Source organism: Phlebotomus papatasi, chromosome 1 (genome assembly GCF_024763615.1).
Source record: "Phlebotomus papatasi isolate M1 chromosome 1, Ppap_2.1, whole genome shotgun sequence".
Taxonomy (NCBI): domain Eukaryota; kingdom Metazoa; phylum Arthropoda; class Insecta; order Diptera; family Psychodidae; genus Phlebotomus; species Phlebotomus papatasi.
This window is the reverse complement of record NC_077222.1, coordinates 102,243,883-102,262,608: the sequence shown is the minus strand read 5'-3', so window position 1 is coordinate 102,262,608 and position 18,726 is coordinate 102,243,883. Positions and strand designations below refer to the sequence as shown.

General features: G+C 32.5%; 2 protein-coding genes across 3 annotated transcripts in view; one reads left to right on the top strand and one right to left on the bottom strand.

The window, feature by feature from the left end:
- Window positions 1-53: 53 nt before the first annotated feature.
- The window catches only part of LOC129810176 (acetylcholine receptor subunit alpha-like 1), a 58,678-nt gene continuing 40,005 nt past the window's right edge, over window positions 54-18,726 (bottom strand). For both annotated transcript variants that reach the window (XM_055860493.1, XM_055860494.1), the window contains exon 10: window positions 54-18,075. In XM_055860493.1, coding sequence (XP_055716468.1) covers window positions 17,872-18,075 — 204 coding nt within the window. In that variant the 3' untranslated portion in view covers window positions 54-17,871. The remainder of the gene's footprint in view (window positions 18,076-18,726) is intronic.
- LOC129809728 (uncharacterized) lies at window positions 1,316-10,181 on the top strand. The gene is made up of 2 exons (XM_055859776.1): window positions 1,316-1,376; window positions 9,355-10,181. Exons 1-2 carry the CDS (start codon window positions 1,316-1,318, stop codon window positions 10,179-10,181), a joined length of 888 nt encoding a protein of 295 aa, XP_055715751.1.

Sequence of the window (18,726 nt, the reverse complement as noted above, 5' to 3'; positions counted from 1 at the left end):
GATTTTTTTATGCACAATATATTTTTATCCATTACCAGTACATCTTAAACATATTGGCAATTAATAGAGCTAATCGTGAGTTTTTTTTTCGTGTGCTTTTGTGTAATATTGTTAATACAAATATATGCACTATAGTTAGTTGAAGTGAGACTTCCTGAAACTCTGTGGAGTATCCTTATCTCTCAATAAGTTTGTGTGTTCTTGTCCAATTAATCAGAATATTTTTAGTGTTAGATTTCCGCTTTCTTAATTTTTTTTTACTATACATATTTTGCAGTTCTGTTTTTTTCTGGTTTTACAATTTAGGAAGGATTTTTTTATAAATTTATTTCTAAAATGAAACAAATTTCGAACACAATGCCAATAATTTTTGTTTTTTCTATTTTTTTTTAAATAATTTTTATTCTTTCTTTTTTTTTCAAAAATGAGGAAGCTCTATACTGGAATATCATATTAAGTCCATTTTATTGGAGCATTTTTTTGTTACTTTTCATAGATTGTCTATATTTAAAATGAAATTACTTACCATATTTCTTTTTTTTTTATTCACTTTTAGTTAGTAATGATTACGCTATACTCCAAGTTTACATATTTAGTCTAATTAATATATTTTTTTAATATTTTTTTTAGTTAGTCTTCCTATTTCCGTTTCTTTTATTCGTTATTGATTTCATTCAATAAAAATTGAAAAAAATATATTCTAAAGAAATTTTTATATTTAAGAATTATTTTTTTTATAAATTTGCAGTGGTTAGTGCTGAATTTTCTTTTAGGGCTGTTGGTGAAAGATTTTTTTATTTTAATTTTACTTAAATAATTTTTTTATTTAAAGTTCAAAAAACCAACCAATAATAAAAGTATCATCACAACCACTTTATTTTCCAAACACTCTCAAGCTTTCTGACATTCTAAATACCAAAAAAAAAAATTAGAAAATAAATCTTTTTATCATTTAAAATAAATTAGTCATCTTTGTAATTTATTTACCGGGGGCTTTTACAAAAAGTTTTATCGTTATTTAATTTGTGAAACCGTTTTCTCTGTGAATTGAAAATTACAAGTTCACATTTTTTTTATATAAATCTATTTGCTTTCGAAGCATATGGGGGCTGTTAATACTAAATTTTGAATTTTTTTTATTCATTACAATTCGTAATGAAAAGAAGACATTTGATTGAAAAGTATTATAACATTCTTTTCTTCTCTATTTTTTTTTCTCTAATTCATATCCTTCAGTGACAAATAAGAGACAAAGTAACTATAAAAATTTGTAACAATTAAGCAGAGGTCAAAGAGTTAATAGTTCACAACACAAATGATTGTTTTCTTTACGCATGAGCAGCCTTTAGGAGAGTGGAAGGTAGTTCTGCCGTGTGGTAAGTTCTCTTTTTTTTAGTGCTAATGGCAGATTGTAATTTTCAGGAGAAAGTTCTATTCAATTTTGAAAAGTATATAAACTCGAGCAAAACTCATTAATTCAGATAGTAAAGCATGGCAAAAGTTCTGAATGTGGAAGACACTTGATTTGAAAATGAGGATTAATCTGTAATTATTTTCTTTTGTTTTTTTTAATCTCAAGTGTTTAATCATTTGATATTTCCGCAATAATCAAAAATTAAGGGAATCCTTTTTCATCAAGTAATCACTAAAAAAATTAAAGTATTTATTATATAAAATATCTTTTTTTTCTCAGAAATTTATCATAACATCATAATGCGATCATAACATTTTACTTCAATTTTTTTTATCATATTTTTTTAATATTCTTACTCAATATCTCTTAAACTTACACGTAGGTATTAACTACTCGTCATGTTAACTGTGTTTTTTTTTACATACTATTTTATTATTTTGCTCTTAACTAAATTCTCGTACAGTTTCCTTACATATTTCTTTATGTTACCTATTTTATTTACACTTGTTTTCTCTTTTTGGAACGTATTTTTTTACTTTTTTTTCAAACTTCTGCAGTGCACAGATGTATAATAATCTGCAAATGGAAAATTTCTTGGAAATTTCTGAAGGGATGAAAATGGATAGGGCGTACATTTCGTGGATTTGCCAACACTTGGCAATATGTTCTTTCTGGCTTAGAAATAAATACCGTCAACACGTGCTATGGCTTTCTTGTCTTGATCCAAGACAAGGCTTTGGGGTATTTTAAATGTTCTTGCATTATATCAAGGTTACTTTTAGTTCAATACTGTTTTTTAAGTTTTTTTTATCAATCGTAGAACTACTTAATCTTTGGGTTTTCATATCATGAACATGCCTCAATAAAGAGAAATGTCCTCCTTATGGGGTACGCACAATTACTTTGGTTTTCAACCTAGTTTTCCGAACTATGAGAGAAAAATATATGACTTATTTAATAACAAAAAAATAATTTCTTTAATTCTTCTTAAAGAAATCGCTTTAATCAATCCTACCTAGCACTGTTCGGTCGGTAAAGAATATCCTGTAACAAAGGTATTACGGGCTTCAGACCTAAGGTTTAGCCATATGGCTTATCTGGTTTGATTTCTTATCATTCATAAACCACCTATTAGGCTCTCAAAAAACAATAAAATTACTCGGTATTTACTATTTTGAGACCTTTTGGAACTGGGCTAAACCTCTAGTTTGAAGACCGCTTAACAATTCCGCTTAACAATAACCGCGTAACGGGGATCTCAGTGGCGCAATAGGCAAGACCGTTAGGTCTTGGGCGGATGAGATCTCTGACTCGACATGAAAGACATTTTCACTGTGATAAAACATAACATAATGCACCGCCTTGTCCAAAAAAACTCCGGGAGCACGGAAGAAACAGCAACATGGTAGAGAAGGCGCTCCTGGGCGGTCTAAAAGGGCCTTAGTACATTTCTTCCACCACGGGATATACGACTTTGCAGAATACATTGTAAAAAAATATATCTCGATACGAATAATAATAATACCGCTTAACACAAAAAATGAAGCTTATTGTTTGTGACCATAAAATTTATAAGTATTTTAGTCAATATACTAAAGAAATTTTCAAGAAAATAGGAGTAATTTGCTCAGGGGGTAGGATGAGATAAGGTAATTTGGAATCATGTCTAATTTGGAAATGTGAGATTTCCTAACAGTTTTAGATGGCAAAATCAAAAAACAACAAAGACGTATTCTTTAATGTAAAGTCTTGTACTTCTTCCTAGTTTTTTTCTCTTTGACCATTTAAAGCAAAGAAGAAATCTGATAATTAGACATGATTCCGAATTACCCTAACGGAATCTAATATTCCGAATTACCCTAACTAAGCTTAAACAAATATGTTTATCAATCAACGATGTAAGATAGAAATGAGATCGTTAGAAATCGTGTTTCTTCGGAAAAAGTGTAGTGAAATCCACTGGCAACCCCAAATTAAACGTACTGGCTTTTTCACTATTTTAAAAATTACTAAAATCATTTATTTCAAAAAATTTAAATACCTAGTTATGTCCTTTCCCTACTTGTAGAGCTATACACATCAGAAATAAAAACACAGCTGTCAAAATACAAGTTTTAAAATTCATAACAAGTTTTGAATCGGAACGGATCGTGTAATATCGTCGTTTGCAAAAAATGTAGTCATATCTGTTTTGTTTACTTTTTTCAGATTTTAAACGTTTTTTTTTAATCCGGCTAAATAAAATTGTTCATATTTAACACTAAACCTACCAAAACCTAGACAAATTGACCGGTTTAGAAAATCTTAAAATGAACACATTTAAACGGTAAAATGTCACATTAACCCAAGCTAATGTTTTTCCGATAAATATTTACGAATTTCACTTAAAATATTGAGTAGCAGAACCTAATCGGCGCCAATCTGTCTCTGTGATTAGCTGAGAGATGACGATTTATCAATAAGATTAGCTAACAGCCAGTCGATCTATCACTTTTATCACCTTGTCATCCCCAATTGTTACCCGTATCAGATGATCAACATCGATCTTTCACGCTTGGTCAAGTAATAAATACTGATTTGTCACTCTGATCAGTTGATCAATGCATGGTGATTTGACTAACGCCGATTTATTACTGTCATCAACTAATCGGTACCGACCTGCTACGATTGATCAGCTAATAAACATTAATTTATCACTCCGGTCATCTGATCAACGTTGAGCTGTCGTTTTGATCAGCTGATCAATGGATTGATGCCGATTTGTCACACTTAATGAGCTGATAGACACTAATTTGTCATTCTGATCAGCTGATCAACACACAACTGTCGTCTTGATTAGCTGATAATTGTTGATTAAACACTCTAATCAGTTCATTAAAGCTCATTCGTCATTGTGGTCAATTGATCGATACCGATTTTCCACGCTTGGTCAACTAATAGACATTAATTTTTCACTGTGATCAGCTGATAAATGGTTATTTGACTCTCCAATCAACTGATCAATTCCGATTTGTCGCTGTGCGCCGATTTGCTACACTTGACTAGCTGATAGAGATCGACTTGTCATTCTGATTTGCTGATCAACGTTAAGCTGTCGTTTCGAACAGCTGATCAATAGTGATTTGATACTCTAATCGGCTGATCAACACCGATTTGTTATTGTGATCAACTGATCGATACTAATCAGCCACTTTTGATCAGATAATAGACATTAATTTGTCACAGTTATCAGTTGATCAACGCAGAACTGTCGTTTCGATCAGCTGATCAATGGTAATTTGATACTCTAATCAGCTGATCAACGCCGATTTGTCACTGTGATCGGCTAATTGGCGACGATCTGCCACACTTCATCAGCTAATAAATACCGATTTATCTTTCTCATCAGCTGATCAACGTTAAGCACTCGTTTGTATCAGCTGATCGATCGTAATTTGATACTCTAATCAACTGATCAATGTTGATTTCTCACTGTGCTTAACTGATCGATGCCAATCATCTACACTTGTTCGGCTGATAGTTACCGATTTGTCACTCTGATCAGCTGATCAACGTATAGCTTTCGTTTAGCTCAGCTGATCAATGTTGATTTGACACTCTAATCAGCTGATAAACACCGATTTTGTCACTGTGATCAACTGATTAATGTCGATTTTTCATGCTTAATAAACTGATAGACACCGAATTGTTACTCTGAATACCTGATCAACGCAGAGTTGTCGTTTTAATTAGCTGGATCAGTCGTTATTTAAAAGTCTAATCAGCTGATGAACGAAGATTTGTCATTGTGAGCATTGTGATCAACTGATCGATACCGATCTTCCTCGATTGATCAGTTGATAAACTAGACACTAATATCTACTCTGATCAGATGATTAAAAGTGATTTATCACTAATCAACGCCGCTTTGTCACTGATCAATTGATTGACACCGATCTGTCGCTTTGATCAGTTGATCGGCACTTAATAAACTCTTTGAAGAACTAATCCACTGCGAAAAAAAGAGGGTGCGATTAACTTTTTCTCGTCATAACTTTAACACTTTTTAGGTGTAAAAATATATCAACATTTTTTAATGTTAATTTTACACTTTTTAAGGGTAAAATTAACATGAAAAAGGGTAACTTTAACCTCTAATACACCTAAAAAGGGTAATATTTACACCGTTTTCGGATCAATACTGCAAAGTAAAATTAACATTTCTGGAATGTTATTTTAACTTTTTCGGATTTCTCTCGGTGTCAGAGTTCAAAGTCCTCAAATAAAAGTGTTTTAAACTTGTTCTTTTATGTTTCTAAGTCTTTTTTACATGTGAAGCCCTAAAATAAGTTCATATTAGGGTATCTCATTGCTGTCCTATACTACTGAATCGTAATTCCAAAACTTTATAAACCCCTGAATTTGCTTGAATTTTTACTACAATTTTCTTTTTTATGTTAGCACCAAAATTATAATAAATATTATATTAAAATAATTAAACAACAAATTTATTAAAAAAGAAAATAATTGTGCGTACCCCATAAAATTGATCAAATAAAGCTTTTGAATCTTAAACATCTATTCAAATAGTTTCTTTATAATTTTTTTAACTAAGATATATTTTTTTCACTAATATTTTAAATTAGGCTTCCATTGTCGTCGAATTTGCGAGAGAATTTTAAATTATTGCATTTAAAATTAAATTAGGGTTAGATTTTGGTAAATTCGGATGGTATTTTGGTCGATTGGGAATATTATTGCGCTACCTGAATATGAGGTAAAAGAAATCATTTTCACGTAACCTAAAGTTTCTTCAGCCAATTGTAGTCTCAAATTTATAATGATAGTAAAATTTAATTTTGACTTAATGAAATATTGATTTCTATTTTGAACTTTTCGCACAGCGATGTACACGCAATCGACCAATAACAAATTATGTACTCATCTTAATCGTCTTATGTGACTATGTATTGAACGGATTTTGTAGCTGTTCTTATTCATTTTCTAATTCCATTCGTGTAACGCAAATGTTTCACCATTAATCTAATATTCATCGAATGATTCGTTGGAAAATTGCAATAGAATGCCACAATTGGATATTGAAGCATTTTATTATGGGTCCTTTGGATTTCTGTTTGTATGGAAAACACAAGTTTGAGGAGAAAATGTGGAATGGAATCAAATGTCCAAGCTCAATTGCTTCTTCATACGTGACCAAAGTTGTCAATCAATTTATGTCCAGAGATTTTTGAATCTTTTATCTTGTTGGTGATGTCTAGTCTTTTGTGCATGATTGCTCTTGATTTTAGCCTTGTCTCTTGTGTTTTTGTGCATATGGCTATTCAGTGACAGTTTGATATTTAGGAATGATGAGCGATTAGTTAGGAAAGATATATGGATATTATCACAGTTGTCTGTCTTTGTTGTTTTGTGAGCTTCAATTTTCTACGGCAGATGTATTACAATCCACAGAATAACTGTGACGATAACTATGGATTTAGTTTGTTGATTAACCAAATATCTCATCATGAAGGGAAAATAATAAGAGGCTCACCATCAGTGGAAGCCCAATGAGAATTTTCGAGGATGGGAGTCACTCGAAAATTGCGTTCTTTTTTTTATTTTGTGAATATTCAAATAAATCTAAGACTTTTTGTTGTATTCTATATTTTTTCCAAAATTTTATAAAGCCGTTAAGTTAATTTTTAATCCTCAATCACCTCGTAATTAGTTCTAAATTTGTGTGAAGCGTATGCTTCATACAAATTTGTATTATTTTCTTTAACCTAAAAAACGACTTTAGCGCCGTCAACGGACATGGGGTGAACTTCGGACGTTCTGAAAAGTTGCAAAACGTTAAATTACCTTTTCATTCCGCCCAAAATTAACAAACTTTATCAAGTTCCAACCTCTAAAACCGAATTTGTTCAAAATTATTCAAAAAATGTTTTTTTTTTTAAATATTTCTGGCAATTGAGGTTAAAGTAATTTAAATAGCTATTTATTTATCTAAATAATAAAAAATAAATGACAATATCGCGTCATTATGAACAAATTCCAACAATTTTAATGCTTTCACTTTCCATTAATATGTTTGTAATTTTTTATTATCTCTATCATTATAAGTTTAGTAACAGTATTCTTTTTATCTTTCACTTATCATTTTTTTTATGCTGGATTATTAATTTTATTACTATCTTAGCACTAATACAAATGGGTGTTAATGTGTGTTTTGTGTTTGATAAAAAAGTTCTGTGAGTTATTATCTCTTTACTATATTTTCTTACAGGACTATTCTATAGACGACTGTTTTCTTCAGCTTTTTCTCACCAAAACAACTTGTTTCTTTCTTTTTTTATTGCTTGATTGCGTCAATGATCTACTGTGCGGATAGAACAATATAGAAATCGCTTTTTAGAGAACCTATATCTTGAGAAATTCATCATTTTCACTTCAAGTCTCAAACATTAGACCGCAAAATCTCTTTACACCTTTTTTTCACCTTCAACTACATCTTTATAAAAAAGAAGCCCTGTATATTTTATATAATTTTCTTTAGAGACCTTTTTTGAAAGATGGAAACTTTCATATTAATGTTCTTTTTTTTAATATTTTTTTTCTTTTCTCTGTGGTGTTTTTTTTTAAATAGTTAGCATTAATTTTAGAAACCAAATTCTTTCTATTCAGATACTCAAATGCTCCAAGAAATACATATTCACATTTCGCTAGCTCAGACAGTTCTTCTTAGTATTTTTTCTATTATTTATGTTAACGTTTACACAATGTTTTTCGTAAATCATTTAAGATTTTTGGACTTAATATTGAAGTTTCAAAGTAACTTGGAAATTTAGTTTAAATGGATACTCAGAGAAGAAAAGTTTGCTTTAAATTAAATCCAACGTATATTGATTTATTTTGGCTAAAAGTATTTTAGGCCACGCCCATTGATGATTCATTGGGCTTACTGTCTAGTTTTTTTAATCAAGTAAAGAAATTTATTACGCATCTTCCGATAATATCCACGCAAACAGTCTCATCAATTTTAATAATGGGCGAAATGAAGATCGTTCGCCAAACGAAAAATAAGCCACGCCTCCTATAATTTTTTTTTCTTAGTAAAATACGAAATACTTTGCTTTATGAATTTTTACCTTTAATATATCATGGTACTTTTACTTTTGCTTAATAATCAATAAAAAAAATATTTTGTCTGTCAAAATATTGATATGACTTCCTAAAAACAAGGCCACGCCCCCTTAAGGACATGTTGGACTTATTCTCTACTAAATTAAGTTGTCTAAATGAACAGATATAGTGTGTATCCTCCGATAATATTCATACGATCCACCGCATCAATTTCCCAATTTTAATAATGGGAGATCTAAGAATTGTTCAGCAGACAAATAATAAACCACGCCTCCAATAAATCTTTTTTTTTATAAATTACAAAATGCTTTAGATTCCGGCATTTTATCTTCCATTTATCATGATATTTTTGCTGTTGTTTAATAATCTTTTTTTTTATATAAAAAAAAAGTCATTCAACTTCTAAAACAGTGGGCCACGCCCCCTTTAGGGCCTCTAAAACCTATACTCTAAAAAAATAAATTTTTTAAATGAATAGATTTTTTGTACATGTTTTGCTAATCATTAAACAAACCGTCAATTTTAATCGATTTTAATAATCCGGGAATGAGAATCGTTCATCAGACATATAATAAGCCACGCCTCCCATAATTTTTAATTCTTTATAAAGTATGAAATACTTTACATTTTGTATTTTTATCTTTATTTTTCATTTCTCGGACCTGTCAGGAGGCACCCTGATCTTTTGATGAGGGATGACTTTCAGTTCGAAAGTTTTCCCAGAACACGGATTAACTCTACGATACACTCTAGGTCTGAGTGGAGCGACCGCGAGGGGGAAATTATTGAACCTGGAGCGGTGGCATTATTCACAGACGGCTCTCGTGTGGAAGGCTCCTCAGGGGCCGGTTACCACTGTCCTGAGCTTCAGCTCAATGGATCGGTGCCTCTTGGCCGATACACAACTGTGTTTCAGGCCGAGGTTGCTGCCATAGTGTTTGGAGTGCGTAGGCTGATGGAGGCCGGCGTCGAAGGAAGGAAAATACAAATCTTCTCGGATAGCAAGGCCGCGATTCTTTCCACATCTGGTTGGAACACGCGGTCTGCTCTTGTCTCCGAATGCCAGGAGGTGTTGGAGGCGACCTCACAGATATGTGAGGTTGGACTACACTGGGTACCTGGACATAGTGAAATTGCAGGCAATGAGGAAGCAGACCGCCTCGCTGTTGCGGGAGCTAGGACAGCTTTCACTGGACCTGAACCAGTATTAGGGCTTTCCTCACAAGTGAGGAAGTCTATTATAAAAGAAGACATGTTAAAGGCCCATCAAACGGACTGGACCGCGACAACTAATTGTCGTGTGTCCAGACTGTTCATGGCCAATATCGATAAAAAACGGACGGATTATGTTGTGGGTGGCAGCCGCTGGAGAGCCCGGCGGGCTGCCAACACTTTAACCGGCCATTGTTTAAAGAAACATCTGAATAAGATTGGCATCCAATGCGATCCAATGTGCAGAGGATGTAATGAGACTGAAGAGACGGTCATACACCTTGTGTGTGACTGCCCCAGTTTGTGTAACTTGAGGCGGAAGCTGCTTGGTAAAGCGGTACTGCCTCAGAGTGAATTACCAGGGATAAAGCCGGCCTGTTTGATGGAGTTCATCCGGAGATCGGGCTGGCTTGACACCCCCTGCCCTTAATAGTGGAAATTTTTCTAGGGGATGCATAATGGGCCCAACACAGAGGCTTGGGTGCAGCGGTCACTTTTGACCGCCCCCTCTTCTAAATCTAAATCTAAATCATTTCTCATGGGATTTTTAATGTTGGCTTAATAATCAGTACTTTTTTGTCAAAAATTGATTTGACTTTCATAATAATAAGCGACGCCCTCTTAAGACTTATCGCGCCTATTCTCAACTATGTTTTTAATGAAGAGATTAATTGTGCATCTTCTGATAAAATTCAAATAAACTATTTCATAAATTTTAATATTGTGAGATCTGAGAGTCGTTCAGAAGACAAATAATAAGCCACACCTACCATAATTTTTAATTCTTGTGAAATACGAAATGCTTTATGAATTTTTATATTTCATTTAGCATGGTATTTTTACTGTTGCTTAATAATCCTTAATAATTCATTAAAAATATTTATTATTTATTTATTTGTGTCAAGAATTCATTTGATTGCAACAAAAGTAAGCCACACCCCCTTCAGGGCTTTAGCGGGCTTATTCTCTACTAAAGTCATTTGTTTAGCATCTTCTGATAATATTCAAACGAACTGTCTCAACAATTGTATTATTGGGCCAACTGAGGATAGATCCGCAACCAAAATTTAACGGGCGAATTGAGAAGCTTTCAGCAGGCAAAAAATAAGCCACGCCTCCTATAATTTTTAATTGTTTATAATATACGAAATGCTATATTTTCTGGTTTACAGAGTGTCTTTTGTCGTGGTATTTTTATTATTCCTTGGTAATTCATTAGAACAAATATTAATTTCTGTATTGACTTTCTCAAAAGTAAGCCACGCCCCTTTTAGGGCTTATTGAGCTTGTTGTCTAGTAATTTGAATTGTCTAAAAGAAGATATTTATTGCCCATCTTCTAATATCATCTTCAAATGATATCTACACAAACCGTCTCGTCAATTTTAATTATGAGAGAAGGGAGAACTGACAATCGTTCGGGAGGAAAAAAATAAGCCACGCCTCTCATAAAATTTTTAATTCTCTATAGAATGCGAAGTGCTTACTTTTTGACTTTTTTGTCTTTCATTGATCATAGCAGATTTACTGTTGTATCATAATTACTAAAAAAATAGTTTTTCTGTCAGAAATTGATTTTACTTAAAAAAGACCACGCCCCTTTAGGGCTAGTCTGGTTTATTCTCTTCTAAATTAAAACCTTAATTGAGAAAATGTATTGCACATCTTCTGGTAATAATCAAATGAACCGTATCATAAATATTAATAATTGGCGAATTGAGAATTATACAGCGGACAAAAAAATAAGCCACTCCTCCCGTAATTTTTAATTCTTTATAAAATATGAAAAGTTTTTCTTCCTGACTTTTTATCTTTCATGATAGTTTTGATTCATTTAACTTAAAAAAAATAAGCCACGCCTCCCATAATTAGCTCATTTCGCATTTGTTATTGTATTTCATTACTCTCATCAATAAAAGATATTCTTTCTGACAGAAAGCGATTTGTTCCCCAAAGGGGCGTGGCCTAAAATTATATAAGTTTCAAATTAATTATCGTGGTTTAAAATATGAGATTCAACAAAGAATATTAAAAATGTAACAAATAACTCAAATATTATTTTTTAAAGAAAGTTTGTTGGGGGAATTTTCCGAACTTTTCACAAAGGAGTCTCTACCTTTCTCTACTTTATTTTCCTATTTGTCATCTCAAACAGCTGTTCACCACAAGGAAAAGATGTATTACAAAAAGGAGTGACAAGCTTGTAAATTGAAAGTTCAAAGAAAACATCCCTTTGAGCCTTCCCTATTTCAATTTACCATGAAAACTTCACAAGAATAACATCTCAAGATCCATATATTTTCCTCTCTGAGTATCTGCATTTATTAGCTTTCTTCTTTTAGTGAAAGAAAACGAACTATTGAATGTCAAATGAAATAAATTTCAATTCCACGTGTGCAGAAAAAATGTCAATAATGCTATTTTTTCGACAATTTTTTGCTGTTTATATAAAATTCATGAGGATTCTTGTTTTCTTTTTTTTTTGTTTTATTTAACGTACTTCTACATTTTATCCTGCATGATGTACATATTGTTGCATTTATTCCACTTAATCTTTTTTTTTTCAATAAAAATTCCACATGCTTTCATTGTTTAGCAATGAAATGTTTTTTTTTTACTAGTTAACAATTTCGATTTGGAAAATCATTTTTTTATAAGTACGTACAAATGCTTATTTACATTGTTTTTTTTATATTCCTAAATTATATGTATAATTTTTATGTTGTCGTTGAGTTGTTTTTTTTTTGTTTATGCTAAAATAAAACAATTTTTTTGTCTACTTTATATTCTTTTCATTACTTAAAGAGTTATATGATAATCTTATGAATATAAAAATAGCCACAAAATGTTAGTTATTGTTAAATGTTGTTTTTAAATGTTTTTTTTCTTTACTAGATTGTTAAGTTATCCATATGTTATTGACGTATTAAATTTGATTTATTTCTTGTTATATATCACGGATAAACAAGTAATTTTATGAACTTTTTCTCTTTTTTTTTTCTTTTTTTAATTAATGTCTTTCGTTCAGAACGAAGGCTTTTAGACAATGAGGGAACATGGTTATTTTGAAATTATTCCACTGGACTTGGCAATCAAAAATGAGCGAATATTTGTCAAAATGAAGCTTCTGCAATATTTCATTTTTTATCATTTTTTTGAGAAAAATTACTTAAAACTTTTCTAGAGCAGTGTGAAGTTGACAATTTGTACTATGGGTAATTAATGATTGGAAAAATCCTGGGATGTTGCAGACAAGTTACAAGTATTTTACTTCTAAGACGATTTCACCTTTCTAGAAACTTTTATTCACTATCCAATGTGACATTATTAACTTTTTTTCTTGTGCATTGGTGAGTAAATTCAAAAGTGGATCGAACAGAAGAAAAAATCTCGTTAAAGTTTGTAGAAAATGCATGTGACTTGCAATTTGGAAATATTACGCTTTCCCATTGTTCTATTTCAGTTCAACTCGAATCCTTAAATTAATAGCATTATGCTATAATTTTGAACTTTTTTACTATGTTTGATTTGTTGGATTAATCGTTTATGGAAATGCTAGTCATTTTGATTGTAGTTTACTTTGGCGCCAGTTGGGGAAAGTACCCATGCTTCGTACAATCCCAAGCTTTGTACTGACTAAATTTTTCTTAGGTTTCTCAATAAAATTGACTCCGCAAACCGGGTACTTTCCCCTATTGGAACATAGGAAAAATTTAGTCAAAACTAAGCTTGGGATCGTGTAAAGAATGGGAACTTTCCCTTAATCTAGGCAAAATTATTTCACTTTTGTTTTGGCATTTAAGGTCCCACAGTTCCTGTTACACCGAAAGGACTTCATTTCCATCTTAAGACAAATAAAGGCCTTTAAATGGCCTACAATTCTCTCGAACAAGTGAAAGCTTTAAAAATCAATGCCAGAAATTATAGAATATCATTTAAATATAGATATACCTAAGACAACTAAGTACCGTAGATAAGGGTGACTTTGTCTTCCGAATGAATTAAAGTTCGTAAGCTTTTCTTTAATTTTCAAACTTAAGGATGGTCTTAACCGATGCTATATCTACTCTATCCGATCGGTAAAGCCCAACCTTAAGTTCTAGAATTAAAGAAAAGCTTACGAAAAGCAGGGGGTATATCCACTCACGGAGGACAAAATAACCCGCATCTACGGTATGACTTGAAAAAAGAGATAACCTGCTCAAACCAGTTGATACAATTTGAACACCTTTAAAAAGATAATTCAAACCCGGGACACTCGCATCATGGAACAAGCAAAATAGCCATCTTAAGGCCCCTACACACCGAGGGCAATTTTCGCCAAGAATCGCTTTTTTAGCAGAATTCTGACGCTTCCACCTACGGCCCCTATAGCTAACGGCCTCGGCGATTCCATTGGATTTCCAGCAGCCTTTTCTGTCATGTCCGCTGATCAACCGTTAAAAATCCGCGTGGAGTTCCGTGGATTTTACCGCTCAAAATCCGCGTAAGCTTACGAGATGGAATTTGACTTGACGCTAATTTTCTTCCTAGCGTTCCATGGACGTTTGCGGAACTCTATATAGGACCGTCTAATAAGAAATGTCTGCGAGTTTCCATGGACTTTTCTCTGACGAATATTTCCACGTCTTTTCCAATCGATTATTAGCGGTATAATCGGCAGTCAGCCCTTTAAAAATTCGGAAAAATCCTCTTTATTTCCACGAAATTCTCCGTGGAAATTTCCATGCAACGGGGCTTTAGTGGCTTCCGTGGTTTAATATTACGGAATTCCACGACTTTTCCTGTGGATTTTTTTTTAAAATATTTTTCTTCAAAATAATTCCAAAAATTGATTAAAAATGGCGTGGAATTTTCATAGAGAATTTCCACAAAAAAAACGTCCAGAAATAAACGGACGATTAATGCAAATTGGCAACTTGGAACTTGTATAGTATTCATCTATCAGACGAACACACAGTTCTACTTTTGAGTTGAAAATATTGCTACCATATCGTTCATTTGAGTATGTCTAGCTCGCAAGAATTATAGCATTAGGGCGAAAAATAATTGCAGATTTTTCGCGTTTACTTCCACGGAGTCTTGGCCGAAAGATACCAGAAAATATCATCGGAATATTCAATGGAAATTTTGTTTAAATTTCCACGGAATGCTCTCAGATAATTGCAAGAAAATACTTCGGAATTTTTTCAAGGAAATCCACGCGAAAAGAAGCTGATAACTCCGCAGAATTCCAAGCGGAATATTAGCGTTTATTTCCTTGGAAACTCACGCGGAAAAATAGGAGATAAATTCCATGGATTTTTCCGCTACTGTGAAACTTTGCGGCCGATCGGCTATAGGGGCAGTGCAGATGAAAGGTACCTTCAAAAACATCACTTTTTGACGAAAATTACTCCAAATGTGTAGTGGCCCTTATAGAACCAAGACTCTGAATAGTACTTTAATACACATTTAATAGGCTTTTAATAAGAAGAAGGAACTGAATGAATGAAAAACGCTATAAACAGACCATATGAATTTTGGTTCTAATACGCCTTATTTTGAGAATTCTACAAGACTACATTAAGAAAATATGCTTCTTGGAAATGCCCCGTTGAGATTTGAAATATTGCTAATTGGACTTAACAGGTTTACGAATCACCAAACACCAATCACTTGATTAAAAAGAGAACTGTTTGAAAGCTTAAACTCTTGAAGGATTTCAAACATCCCAAGTAGCAAAAACTAGATGCCATGACGTACATGTATTTTAGTAAACCTGACGAACTGAGACATTCTTCAATCATACTGAAAACGAGAAATACCAAAGAAGCAATAAGTTGTTAAACTTTCTAACCAGAAACCTCCTCGATGTTATTATCAATTCAATCGACGTTTATTATTATTGTAAAAAGAATATGTCAATAGACTCCATCCTTTTAGTTACCGCAACATACTCATGCAATACTCCTAGTAATTACTGTCAATCTTGTAAGATTTTAGTCATACTGCTGATGCAGTATTTTAGACGTTGAAACTACGTCCTCATGACCTAATGCAGTTTCTGTAAAATTATACGGTACTACTAGTAATTTTCTAGTTTTCACTAGCTGTCAAACCAGTAATATTTTAGTCACCCTGCGTATACAGCATTAAAGGCGCTCAAATAGTATCTTCCGGACCTAATGTCTTACTTAGACATTCTGCTGTCACTGGTAAAAATAAAAGGGTCAGCGATGACCCTTTGAAAGGGTCACTGTTTTGACACCTACTTATCTCCTAAATAAACGAATAAAAACAGTGAAAAGTCATATTTAGTGTTCGCTCAGATGAGAGAAATACGATAAGAGTAATAAATTTATGATAAAACACGATTTATCGTGATAAATGTGCATACAAAATTTTAAAAGATTCAAGTGAACCTTTCAAAGGGTCAAATGTGATCCATTTTTGTTGGAAAGGGTGAATTTGACCCTTTTATTTTTACCAGTGGTTGTTCCAATAAAAACATACAAAACTCTCGGACGGTGTCTTCATAACCTCATGTCCTGACTCTGATCACATGGTGCGACTTGGGATTGCTGTCAACCTAGTAAAATTTTAGTCATAGTGCTAACGAAGCAATTAAGGCGCTCAAACTGTGCAAAATTTTAGTCAATCCGCTGATGTAGCGAAAACATTCAAAGCGTTCAAATGACATCTTAATAACGTTATACTCTGATTCTAGTACTAAAAATTTAGTCATACTGCCGGTGCAGCATTAAAGATGTACAAGTAATGTTTTGGTAATGCAATGGTATTGCTATCATACTAGTAAAATTTTAGTCATTTTCCTGATGTAGTAATGAAGATATGCCAGTTACGTCTTCATTAAGAGATAATCTTACGTCTTATCGTATCTTACGTCTTCATTACCTCATGCCCTGTCTTCAATGACATAATGCTACTTGGGGTTTAAGATTGCTGTCAAATTAGTAAAATTTTAGTAATTCTGCTGGTACAACATTACACACGTTGACCAAATTGAAGTCTACATGACGTAATATCGTACCAGTGCTATTTGGGATGTTCGTAAATTAATCTCTTATTATTGTGACAAATAAGCGACAAACTTCTGCTCTTTGAGAGAAATTGTTTCACTCTTAAGTTTCAAAATTTTGAGATTCGTGAAATTTTCGTTTCACAAAAGTTTCATAGTAAACTTGGCGTTTGACAAACAAGTTTGTTACATTTGTAGATTCACAAACCTATTTGTAAAATTTATGGTAAAAACGCATATTGTGAGACTTGTAGTTCAGTAATAAATTTGTGAAATTAGTAGTTTGCAAAAATTTGTTTTTAATTACATTTCACTGAATTTTTTCTACAAACAATTACAAAAGATTTTTCTAGTGGAATATTTCAAAACTCTTTTATGGTTTTCCTTAGAAAATCCATAAAAAGCTTTTAGAAACATTTTTTTCTGTTAGATCCACAGATAAATTCTACAAGAACTTGCGATTCTATTTGGATTCTTGGGTATAAATACGTTTCTTTTTCGTGTTAATAAAATCCCTAATGGTTGAACTATTTATTCACGTGACTAAATTATCAACAATACAACTAATTTGTGCTTTAATTTGACTATTTAACGAAAAAGAGAACCATCTGGATCTCTTCTCAGAAGACAATATTCGCTTGTTGTGTAAATACTAATTTTACTAATAATTCAACATTAGTTTTATGCTACCCCATGTCCAACTACCGCAGTGCTGAATGAAAAATATTTCTGAACGAATTTGAAATAATCAATTTTTCACTTACGTGGTATAACCTTACAAATAACTATACTTGTTATTTTGTTTTTTATTTATTTTTTAATCTTTTTTTTTTATTTTTTTGTTATGATAACTGTGCGGCTTCATTTGAATTATTCTGAATTTGTTTTCTTTTTTCTTCAGAAAAATACGATGAAGTTTTATTTTTACATTATAAATTTTAATTCACGGGAATTGTGAATGGAGGTTAGTTTCTTTTTAGTATTTTTGTTGCTGTAATGTTTTTTTTTTTCTTTCAATTCCGGGCAGCAGCTTCTTCAACCAGGGCTCGCAGCCAACTGTGAAACATGTTCCAGTATCCGGCTGCGAACCCTGCTGGTCGCTATACTTGCTCACTGCCCATTTTCAGTAATTCCATCTTCTTCTTGGCAATTTTAGAGTAGAGAATATCAATTGGTTCTGTTGTATCATACAAACTAGGTGCTTGAAAAAGTATTAGACCCGTACCAACGATACAAGTGACCGTGAATATCCAAAGAAACAATCTATCCAGAACCATTGCAACATACTTCCAGTCTTCTTCGACCTGCAGAGAAGGAAAAAAGAAAACAACAAGAAAAATTTTATTATTTATGAATATTTCAGGAAGTTGATTCGCAGCATGATGGAAAAACTACATACAGTATATATATTTTTTTTATTTCACTATCATTTCAACAACATTCGACAGACTTTCGCTTTTATGTAGAAACTTTTGCAAAATTTCCACCAAACTTCCATTCTTCTCCCTCCTCCTGGGGAGGGCGCAAAACATATTAATATACTTGGAGTTACTACTTTTGTGAATTTCCCGACGCCTCCTCACTCAACAAAGTCATTAATATTATATTTCTTATCGTGAATTTCTAGATGGAAGCCATTCTCTCTCTGTTCACTTCCGTTATAAGATTTCTAGCAGTAACAGTAACTATTAGGCGGGATTGGTACTCCCTACTACTTTAACCACACAACTCACAGCTATTGCACTCGTGCCTAAAGTTCGTTGCTTTTTGATTGGGCAGATACTGCTACGGAAGATATTTGATAATACCCTTGCTTTTTGAAAATTATGAGAGTATGGGGAAGTGGGGCATCTTTTAAGTTGGAGCACTTTTGAAATTGGGCTTCTTTCTTCTGCTTTCAAGAATCTTATCACGATATAATGTAGTTCAACTAACCAACCGCGAAACTAAATTAT

Excerpts from the sequence above, each read along its gene's own strand:
- LOC129809728 (XM_055859776.1), top strand. The coding sequence starts at position 1,316 with ATGATTGTTTTCTTTACGCATGAGCAGCCTTTAGGAGAGTGGAAGGTA. Across the intron at positions 1,377-9,354 it reads GAAGGTAGTTCTGCCGTGTG|ACGGCTCTCGTGTGGAAGGC; the intron begins GTAAGTTCTCTT and ends CATTATTCACAG.